General features: G+C 38.5%; 1 protein-coding gene across 10 annotated transcripts in view; it reads right to left on the reverse strand.

The window, feature by feature from the left end:
- KIAA1143 (KIAA1143 ortholog) overlaps positions 1–12,062 on the reverse strand; it is a 67,513-nt gene that overhangs the window by 44,380 nt on the left and 11,071 nt on the right. For 3 of the 10 annotated variants that reach the window (XM_067291354.1, XM_067291358.1, XM_067291356.1), the window contains exon 3: positions 11,499–11,581. In XM_067291354.1, coding sequence (XP_067147455.1) covers positions 11,499–11,581 — 83 coding nt within the window. Of the gene's footprint in view, positions 1–564; positions 891–1,928; positions 2,075–8,357; positions 9,425–9,912; positions 10,025–10,059; positions 11,582–12,062 lie in introns of those variants that run through there. The other 7 variants (XM_067291348.1, XM_067291350.1, XM_067291349.1 and 4 more) reach the window with 7 other exon arrangements.

The following is a 12,062-nucleotide window of genomic DNA, read 5'->3' on the forward strand; positions in this document are numbered from 1 at the left end:
GTAAAACAGCCAGAGTGCCAGGGTCACCATTTTCTTCTGCAAGGGACAGGACCGTAACGTCCTGTAACACTGCCCTTCATGTGCAACACTCAGCCTGCTTTTCGGAAAAAAAGAGGGCGCAGTGTTTGCATGGCGCAAGGGAGCCCCGTCCCCAAATCACCTCCACACTGTGCAGAGGTGGTTGCTCAGGTCTCCGGAGCACTTCGGCTCACTAGCACTGTGCTGCTGTACAGCACTGGCTGGGCACCTGACAGTCTTCTCCCTGTCAGTCCAACATTTTCTTAGCAAATCCTATTAACAAATCAGCCAATTGAAGCAAAGCAAAATTTTGCTCTGACATTTTGTCGGCTCCCAGCTGATTTCAAGTGTAAATTAAGGCAGAATCTGGTTACAAGTGAGTGCAAATCTCCTGTGTGTCAAGAAAAGCCTGAAATGGTATGAATAATACTAAAAGTTTTTCAGGAATAACTGGAACTCATTGGTGGAATATTCCAGGAACCAAGTAAACCCCACCACTTTAATTCCCATCCTACTCTTACCTTTCTTGCTATTCTTTCCCCTTTCCTGTGCTTTTCTGTGTGTTAATAACATTCATTTTGCACCTGAACCCCAGACTGATGTAAATCACCCTACATCACCATATATCTTCTCACATCCTTTCTCTTAAACTGTGTAGCAACAAACCAGTCTGGAATTTCCAAGCAGATGTCAAGCCACTTCCAAGTAGGGATTTATTTCTCCTCCAGTGTGTTTGGTGTCATAAGGTGACGATGGACAAATGACGGTTGTCACTGCAATCAAATGGTAGGCATGGGTTGTTATGAGTCAGTGACTTCTAGGCTGGAGCACAGCAAGAAGTAAAACTGGAAGTGAAGTTTCTCATGAACCTTCTTTGATAACAGGTAATAGGAGGAAAGATTCAAATGTTAGACTATCGCTGCTTTATTCACATGTACAGCAGCTAGGGTACAGTCCGAAGGGTTTTAGAAAAATGAATTAAGGCTAGAAAGGATTCTTACTCAGTTAGAAAATATTTATTCCTCTGTAGCTATATTGATTAGCTTTAGGTATGAATAGCAATGCCATTCTTACCCTCTAAATGTTCATTCTAGTCAATAACAAAATTAATTTGTATATCAACAAATCCACAGCTATCCAGAAGGGAAATGAGCTCAGTATATAATAGAGGGGATAGTTCTGGCAAAAGGGAGAGTGTAGAAAGAAGCCTGCTTGTAAGAATTATTGATAAAAGAATTAAATATTTACAGAATCCAATTCTGTATCTTGAAGCATTTTATACGCTTAGTCCTCAGCGATAACTGCAACCATTTCAATAATTGCTGCATGGTGAAAAAAATTGATTTAAAAATATGATCTCTTATTCATTTACAAATTATTTTTTTTTTGTACTACAGTAGCACCGCAGAGTCTGTAGCGCAGATTTGGATTTCTCTGTGGTTGGTGCCAAGTAAACTCGTAATAAAGGACTTGTCCCTTTGAACCATCGCCCAAGAACTGGCTTTTTAAACCAAACAGTAAAAGAGATTCAGAGATTTGTATATTTGTACGTGTTATTGAAAGATTGCACTGAAGTCCAAACCTGAGATAAAAGCTTAAGTTTTGCAACATTTAACATTTTAGAGTCTACACATAAACACCAAAAGGTGCCTTAAAAAGGCTAGCATCCTGACATAAAAGTCCCTAACTCACTTAAACCCCAAATCCAGCCTTGAGCATCTGGTGACGCAGCCAAAGTGCTCTCTTCAAACTCCTTGCAGGGAAAAGGTCTGGGTGCAGAGGAGCTAGGAGAATGGTGGAGTGCGATTCACAATCACTTTCAGTCTCTGTCTGTGCTAACCCTAAGCTGGGAGGCCAAAGAGGGAAACACAGAAGGTTTGCAAGGGTGGGATAGTATGCAAACATTTTACCTCTCTGAGTTGGAGAAACAGGCTGGCATGGCAAACGCTCACTGTGGTTCTGCTCCCCTCAGGTGGTGACTGGAGATGCAGTGAACAGGCTCCTTCCTTCCCCACCTGGGGGGATTTGCTGGGTAACATTAGCCTCCCTGCTGGGGCTGTAGGAGGGAGGAAGAACTAGTGAGCAAATGGCCCAAAAGGCACAAAAAATGCACTGGGGCACTCCGAATCCAAGAAAGTTTGCCACCATACTGTAGATAGGTAAAATTATACTTAAAAGCGATAGGAAAAAAGTATTATTCTCTTCATGTTATGGCGCATGGTGAAAGACTTTAAGAAACAGTATCACACAGGAAATCTGTGACAGAAGCAGGAAATGATCCCCACTGCAGTATCCGAATAACAAGGCTTACCCTCCTCTTAATCTCAGCATTAACCAATAGGCAAAATAAATGAAACTACATTTCAAGGTCAAGTGATCCCTTCCCACATACTGTACCCACAGGGGAGAGAAAATGAATGTTTTGAATAAAGCAAAGTACACAGTAGAAACAAGTAATGTGGGGGAAATTTGTCCTCAAGCAAAGGCCTGTGCTAAGCCAATGCATCTTAAGTTGAAGCTTAAGTGATACATGGGTTCTGTGCAAGCTCCTAAATGGAGGTGTATTTTATCCCCTACATACACAGGCACAGCAAAAGCTGGGGAATGTGCACAAAGAATGCACAATACAGACAAGGAAGGTAGCCACTATCTGGACAGACCACTATATCTGTGCAGTTTGTCCTTCATTTATCTCCAAAACATATGAAGTGCAAGTCTCTGAACAGTAAGGTACCACCAATCACAAATGTGACAAATTCTTGGCTTTGCTAAACTGGCATACTTCCACTGAGTTACATAAACCAGCAGCTGGGTCATGAACTAAAACCTGAAACCGGGGAAATTATTGAATTCTGGGAATGCAGACACTTCAACTTGCTTTACAGCCCCCTTCTTTTGTTAAAAAAAATTTTTTTTTTGGCATTTGCACAAAAAAACATGCCAGTGTGTCTTTTACAATACTCTGATGAAGAAAATTCAAGCTGCTCTGTCTGATATTAAAAGATGTGGCATTTGGTAATATTTGGATGGAATCCAATTGCTAAACTGCTGAACTGTGGTTTGTAACGTAAGCACAGCTTGAAGGGAAAGCAGCAAAAGACAGATGAAAATGAAAGTTATCAACAGACATAAAAGAACATGTGAGCAGAAAGCAGCAGGAGGAATATACAGTGTCTGAGAATGGAGAGAAATGTACCACAAGCATTAACAGTGATATCAGTGATTTAAACACAGCCACGTTGTGAAACCGAGCACTAGCATCATGATAAATTGGAGTGAGTAAAAGTGTAGTAGGTGGCCAAATGTGTGATGACCTGGGAAATGAAAGTGCTCCCACATGGAATACGTTAGATGCTAAAAAACAACGCATGCTACTTTTTGAAGTGAAAAAATGGAAGTTGCAATATGTAAAGTTAACACGTCTTAGAAGAAATAGATTCTCCTGCTATTAAAAAGATCAGGGTTTGATCACAAAGGGCTTAGCTGTGTAACCTCCAAGTATTCAGTCTTTAAACAACTGCAATTTTATTGTATGCATACAAGTGTTAAGTAAGTGTGGGATATCAACCTTAAGCTTTGATTTTTTCCAGATATTGTCAGTTTATATCTGACTCTTGGTATTACTACTGCACGTTTTTGCTTGTAAAGGAATGGTAAGGTCCTAAGAATATCACATCAGCCTTTCTAATCAGAGAACCATAGAAAATAAGGCTGGAAAGGACCTTGTGAGGTCATCTAGTCCAGCCCTCTGCCCTCAGGCAGGATCAATTATACCCAAATCATTCCTGACAGGTGCTTGTCTAACCTGTTCTTAAAAACCTCTAGCAATGAAGATCCCACAACCTCCCCAGGCAATCTGTTTCAGTGCTTCACCAGTGTTACAGCTAGAAAGCCTGTCCTAATGTCTTCTTTAAATCTCCTTTGCTGCAATTTAAATCCATTAGTTCTTTTTCTATTCCCAGTGGACACAGAGAACAATTTATTACTTTCCTCTTTGCAGCAAGCTTTACATATTTGAAGACTGTTATCACATTCATCTTCCCTCCTCTGCATCTCCTTTCTCTAGATGTATAATCCCACTTCCTTCAGTCTATCCTGAAAGGTCGTGTTTTCTAGACTTCTGATCAATACCAGTACTTTCTGCTGAACTGTCCAATCAGTCTACATCTTCCTTTTTTGAGGTATAGTACACAAAAGTAGACACATGACTCCAGCTAAGGTCTGGAGCAGAGAACAATTAGTGTAGGCTTACTTCACGTTTCTTCGCCATGACACATCCATTCATAGAGCCCAAATTACATTAGCTTTCATCACATAGTGGCCTGTGTTCAGTTTTTTATTCATGGTAGTTACAGATCCCTTCCTGCAGAAGAATGACTGCTGAGTCAGTCACTCTCATCGTTTATATATATTGTTGACTCTAGGAGTTCAGTGGCAAGATCCTGGAGAGTTCAACACAACTTCCTTGAACGTTATCAAGACTAGTAGGGAGCTAATGTATCTATCAGTGTCATTTCATTGAAAGCACTGAAGTAACATCAGAAAGAACTTAGCCCAGGCTGCCCATACAGAATAGAGGAACTCAGTAATGGTTCTTTGCATTAATACCATGTTTAGCATATTCAGTCTGCAATAATCTGAAACACAATGATTTCTTTTAGAGGAGTTGGAGAAGTTTAAAACATGGAATATTAAACACTCAGAAGTATCCCAATATGATGGAAAGTCTCCAATCTACTCATATCCTGGTGTGCATAATGCCCAGTGAGTGGAGGGCTCTTTCAAGCCCAAATTATACACAAAATAGGATGAAATGGGAACTGTATTTTATTAGCCCCATCTTGGCTGCAAGTTGAGGAGTGAAGTTCAATCTCTATTCATATCTATAATATATAGATTAATATTTATCTTAGTCTTGAAACATGCCATAAGGAAACAGCTGTTCATCCTCTTCCTGATCTATTGGCAGATCCTTTTCTGTAGCAGTTGGAGTAATTTGCATGTACAGCCTCAAGCAGACAGAGAGATCAACGTTCATCACAGTAATAGGGTCCCAACAACAACCCCAAAAGACACTATGGTAAGAAAAAGGCTAATTCTTCAAGTTCCAAAGTGGTATTTCACCTGAACTAGAATTACAAGTTACCCACTCCCTGTTTATAAGCACATTAAGCAGAATAGCAATGAAATTAAAACAGTGCTCTGAATTTGATCTTCCTCTGATTTTGATTTTTACCAAATATTTAAAGCAATTTGGCAGGATTAAACATTAATAATGGAATATTAAGTAGCTCAAAGGAACAAATATTCTAACTCCCAAACTTGAATGCATAATTCCCATAGGTGCTTCTGAAAATCCCTGTTTTGAATGTTGTTGTCCACTGGATGGACAGCTTAAATATCACTGGCTTTCACAAACACAGTCTGCCTGCTATAATTTATGAAAATCATAAAATTGATTTAAGCTCTGTTCAGTGCTCCATAAATTTTATGCAGTCCTTAAATTACAAAACTGCTGCTGCTGCCACAACACTGATCAGAACGACACTTCATCTCTTCTCTAGAGATAGTTGGCATGTCAGAGGAGAAACTGAGGCAGCTGAATTGCTTGTTTCAATTTAACAGGGCAGAATAAAACAGCCTAGATGCCAGGGCTGTAGTCCCACTGTGACTGTGTGGATCATGCTCATATTGCCAAAAGAGTTATTCTAGCCTTCCCCTGCCTTTCCTTATACTTAAGCCAGAAAATAACTTTTCCCGATTTCACCAAGATACTTTCTTGCACATATCATCAGATTTCAAGGACATCTATGAGATACTTGAGATGTTCATTCCCCTTTTAGTTTATAATCAGCGTGTTCCTGTCCTCATATACATGACAACAAAAATGCTTAAATTGTCTAATCGCACGCTGGTGTAAAAAAGCTTTTTAAACCTCATTACATTCTTGTCGGGTAGTATCCCTCTCAGACCAAAGCTGTTCCAGACCAATGCAGACTTTTTGATTTTACTAAATTTAAACTTTTTAGAGTATTTGGGGGTTTTTATCTCTGCATTCTTTGGCAAAGATTAAAAACAGTATTTTTGGCACTGACACTAAGATAAGGTGAAATTAAATTCCTAGCGTAGAGAAACTATGTTTGAATCAGCTACGTCCCCCTTACTCTTAAATTTAGCCAGCTCACATATTAATACCGCAGACTGCTTTGTCTTTATCAAGATTTTGTCTTGTGCTAGCTAAATCAAATGAACAGCACTCCTGTTTTTCTACAAGTCTCATCTGGAGTAGCCCAGGTTTCAAAGGCAAGTGCTCAGCACTTTAATAGAATCACTGTTTTCAGTGTTTTATCCTGGGGATCCAAAGTCAGTAGCTGCTATAGCCTTTTTCTTAGTACTGTCAATTCCTAGCTCTTTCCAATATCCTGACAATGATTCCTAGTCTGTCATTCAGACAGTTGTCATTTTTAAGGGATGCATTTTCAGCCTTTCTATACTCACTTTTCTCCCACGTAACCCTGTGAGTTTCATTCTTCTTCGTACGCTATGTTTTTGCTCAGAGGTATACAAACCATCTGTGCCTCTAATACAATGTTCTTAAATAGCCTCCAGGCAGATCTCTATGGTTTTTAAGTATTTCTCTTTGCCCTTCAGCCTGCTGTTAACCATTTTCCTTATAGTTTTATAATCTGTCCTTTTAAAGTTCGTTGTTACTATGTTGTCCCTAAGGGAACAACTCTTTTATGATATCAGAACTAAAAGTGCGCAGTGATCACTGTTACCCCATGGAGGCTTGACAACAACTTCCTCTAATAACTTCTGCCTGTTACAAGGTAGCTCCCTCTTACCCATGGCCTTACCTATTAACAGGCGTTCTACTGAGGACTGCCATGGGAGTCAAGGGAAAGGAATCCTTTGCCATATGTACTGGAATGGCATCAAAGCCACTTTCCTGTACATCTCCCTACAGAGGAAACCTGCCTTTGCCAGCTGTTGCTTTACCTCCCGCAAAAAGTAAGAACAAGAGGTCATGATGGGAAAAGTGCCATAAAATTCAATCTCATGTAATTTTCCATACTGCTCCCATCCACTTTCCTCAGGAAGAAGTTACTTTCCAGGGGTTGGCGCTGAGATTTTATTGCTTCTCAAAGTCTTGAGGAGGTCTACAGGCAGTTACTGCCATTTATACAGAACTTTTTGGTGTTTTTCTCCTACCCTTGTAATTGCCACATCTGGAATGCTCTCGAGAAAGTGGAGTGGAAGGGGATTTCTACAGCATAAAAAAATCTTTTTGCAGATTAACACCTCACTGCAGGAATGGGAATAACAGGACGATACTGAAGAGGCAGCTGATATACCAGTCTTTCCGTCTGACAAATGCACAAAGGATTGATTTATGGCATCTGGCCAAGGGAAAGGGCTAAAGATTATTAACTGGTTTCAATGGACAAACACTTGCTGAGACTGCATATCACACCTCTTATGGTTTACCAAAGGTAATGACTCATCTTCAGGCATACCTGATGTCCTTGAGAATGCAATTGGCTCTACACAGCCAAGTGAAGCATTACTTAGTTAACACACTACAGCACAAGGGAAACAATCAGCCAAAATGATGACATTGCTACTTCCTGCTTCATTATAAATCTGCAGTTTCCTAACAGGATTATATACTGAAGCACTGTAAAAAAAACAAAACATTAAGCCCAATGATGAAATTTCAAAAATGTGTAACCTATAATTAAAACAGCTAAATACAGGCTTCTTGTGCTCAGAGCGTCTGCAAAACACAGCCTTTGAGCCTTTAAATGATATTTCCTGGAAAAGTGCTGGACAAAAAAACCTCTCAGGATAGAATTCTCACTCATCTGTTCTTGTTTAGGCCAATGCAATGAACATTTGCAGTCCCTACAAATTTGTGTTTATTTTATGGAAAAAAAAAATTATAAGACAGGCTAAAGATAAAACCAAGAGAAGGAACTCCTGGGCCACCTCCCCACACACATTTTCTTGCTCACTCTGTCCCATGTCTTCGCAATTTCTATCTCAATAATGCAGCATTTTTGATTCCTATCATTTAGAAAAAGATACTATTTCTTCTGAAGACAGACTGATCTGATTCCTTGACAGCAGGCACCAGGCCTGCCCTGAAATAAGCTGCTTGGATAACATCAGGAAAAGTGAGTTGCTCTGTGATCTTTGTAACATAACAAAACCTCCACTATAAGCATCCATGGCTACAACGCTACAATGGTTCGCCAGGTTTGTTCCAGCTTACTACTAAGTTACGAATAGTGAGAACTATCACTGCCATCAATAAATGTTTTGGAGACCTAAGGAACTTGGAAATTTCAAAACTTTTATTAATAAAAACTGTACAAGATTACCATATTAGGTAACAGGCCACATCTGACTAACTAAACTAACTATGCTAAAAAAGCTTACTAATCTGATTAAGCTACTTCCACCTTGCTCCTCCACAGCACTTCTCTCACACTTAGCCAAGCAAGCTCCACAAGGAAAAAAAAAAGGTATTTCCCACTAGAGAAGGGAAAAAGGAAAAAAAAGAGAGAAAGCCAGGAAATTTGTCCATTACAGGCCCAGCCCCATGTTCCATGCACCCAGCTTTGGCTTCCCTTTTATTAGAAAGTTCTCATGATTATTATTTTTTCCAAGGCCCATTGCTTAAGACAGGTGATTGCTTAAGACAGTTTCAAATTTCTTTCCTAAATGAACAAGTAATTGTTCTCTTTAGTCACAGGTTCCATGGGGAGTTGACAGCATGTATAATTTTCCTGGTGTGTCACATTAAGAACACTGAATTTTCACATGACTACCTGACTAAAATGCTTTCATGCATCACTCACACCTCTTAATAAAATATATCCAATTAGTTATTGTTAAGTGAACCGGGAGTGAAATACAATGAATACAAAGGTCTCCTGGTCAGAGCGCTACAAATCACAGAATAAAGGGAAGAAACTGGGTTTCTGTATCCACCTTTCTTTTCCCTGCTGTGTTGCCTGAAGAACAACATGCCTTCCATTATATTATTTCCAAGCAAATTCAATTAATTTATTTGCATTCCAGACATCTGCCATGAAGTCGCAGGGCAGGGAGTATGACTAAGCAGAAGTACTGCACCCAATATTTTGAAATAACCCTCTTTTTACTGACCTTCAATCTCACAAGTCTTTCACTAAAAAGAGTAAATTTTGTTTAAATGCAATTACTGACTGGGTTCAAACAAGACATCAGCCTCATTTTGAATGTGCCAAAAAAGCTGTGTATTTGGAGGGCCCCCTCAAACTGTAAGGTAAATCTAAATTCCTTCTGATCCTTGCCAAGCATTTACCTCTTGATAACCATGTCTCTGGAACTGCCTTGCAGCTAGTGAACAGCTTTCAGGCTGTGAGGGAAAAAATGTAGGCAAGTGTATTTTTGTGCTGATAAACAGAACCAGAAAAGTTTAGGTAAGCATTCATACATTAACTCATTCTTTCAAATGGGCCTCAGCAAGTCAGAATATTTACTCCATCCCAGAAATACCACAAAACATTCCTTCAGTATACTGTAACTCTACAGGATTTCCCATGGGCATATTTAATTTTTAAAAAATGTATTCAAACAAGTTTTTACCATAGAAAATAAGCAGAAAAATGAATCCCTAGAAACCTTTGACTCAATGTTTCTTTTTCCTGTATATGATTTGCTTTCTAGTCAAGTTATCATACCACACCTCTGGCAATTCTAGCATCAGACCAGCGCCACCTCAGAACTTTAATATCCCCTTATAGGTCTGCTTTTAATTTCCTGAAACCACAATATATCTATTTATTTTCAAAATTGGGATAATGTGCACTCATGAAATTAGTGTGAAATAGTATACAAACTTACATATGATCTTATGCTTCAGGAAGTTACTAGGTAGACAGGTAGCAATCATAAGAGGCTTACAAGCTTTGGAGACATCTGAGAGCAGGTTACTCCAAAAATCCCATTTTATGCCCTGAAATTTTAATTTAAATATATTTGGACTACATATAGAAAACATAATTTATTGTTTAATACCAGGTTAACAAACTAAAAACAGCTGTTTCATACAGCAACTTCAGATTTGCTCCCCAATGAAGCTTTACAGCCTGAATAATTTTGAACATCCTGTCACACAGCAGAAGAACTGATTTCATAGTCTCATATCCTATAATTCTGCAGTAGTCTCAGGTCTTGCTTACATATGATTGCAGAACACACAATACTTTCAAATCACTTCAAAGTCACTAGTCCTATTTCCACCACCTTGTTCTCCCCAATCCCATCCGTTCTCAATGTTATTTTGAACTTCAGTACACGCTGTTACATAAATCACACAGAAATGGTCTATTTCAAGGTACTGTACATAGTCAAGTGAAGAATTTTAAAGCTTTGTATCACAGGTATAACATTTCTTGACTTAGATTTCCTGCTTAGAATTTCCTACTGTAACAAAAACCAAAACAGTTTTCCACAGCTTAATGATAAAATACAGGTTTTAAAATAAACTGTTAGAAATTCCAAATAATTATGCACGTATATATACGCTTCTGACTTGAAGAAATATACTTAAAAAAATACTGAGCCCATCAGTGTGATAACCAAATTGTACAATCTCTAAAAGTTTAGATATGTTTCTTTTGCAGAAGCTGATACCATCAACTAGAATCAAATTCCTTACCTCTTACTAGCACAATCAATTCAAATAAACTCAGTGCTTCTTGGACTGCATTCACTGAAGACAGCATTAACACTACATGATTGTAGCAATTGAAGGCTCACTTACTGTAAGGGCTCTTAAAAGAGCTAATCTGCCAAACCATATGTGCAAAATTCAGGGCAAAGTTTTGTTAAGATATGAGGCAAAAGAGTTTAGTTTGTGCTCCACAGCAATGCAGTCCATTTCTTTTGAATGCTAAGTCAATATTAACAAGGAAAAAACAGACAACTATCAAATAGGGACACCAAATGGAGAAGAAATACTATTTTAGTATAGGAGGACATTTCAAAATGCACTGTGAAAATGTATTTAAGCTGGATATGTACAGGTGAATTTTGCTGCTCATCTGTGATCTCAAGTAAATTTGACATATATGTTTAAATTCTCTTTTAAAAATAAAAACATGAGATACTGCTTATACAGTTGTCTGAAATGAAAAAAATCAGCTCAGTTTTGCTCTTGCTAGTTTTATACTAAGTTTCTCTAGTTGGATTATAACAAAATAAGAGAAAACTCAGACAACAACCCTCAATTTCTAAGAAAACACTCAATCTTTCTCTGATCTCTGAAACGGTATGTAAAATATAAATACATACAACTCCTAATCATCATTTTCTTCATCATTAAACGAGAGAAGACTGCTATTTTTTATTTGCTTAGCTGCACTCTGAGGTGTAGATGCTTCTCTTTTAGCTTTCTTCGCCCCTTTCATCTTCTTACTTGAACTTACATTGAGGCCTGAAAACTTCTCCGATGAACGTTTGGTGGGCTTCCTGAACATAATTTTTCCATCAGCAGGTTCTGGTTCACCATCTATAACAATGAGAATTAAATCAGAACTCATCTTCAGATGATCACACACACACACAGAGAACTTTACTATTATCTTTTCTTTTTCCCCACAGCCAAGATCAGCAAGACATCTGAAATAACAAAGCAATAGTGAAAATTTATTTTTTTGGCCATAAACTCTCCACTGGACTGATGTCCTTCATGCACACATATCTGCTCCATGGCAACCAGCACCTGAAGACAGTCCTTCTCCCATAGTTGCTATTAGAAATGGGTTCTTACTAGCCAGAGCTTTAAGTTAGGAGAGACTGTAAGTAGTAGAGCTCTTCCCACATGATCCAGCTTCATCCACTTATCAAAATGCAGAAGACAACTTTATATGATCCTCTAACTCCACTTCACTATTTGTAAAATCCACAATAACAAATGCACTTATTTCAGAATTATGGTACCTCTTTAAATGACTAAATGACTAATATACAAGACAAGCTTTTCATTTACT

This window comes from Apteryx mantelli, chromosome 2 (assembly GCF_036417845.1).
Source record: "Apteryx mantelli isolate bAptMan1 chromosome 2, bAptMan1.hap1, whole genome shotgun sequence".
Taxonomy (NCBI): domain Eukaryota; kingdom Metazoa; phylum Chordata; class Aves; order Apterygiformes; family Apterygidae; genus Apteryx; species Apteryx mantelli.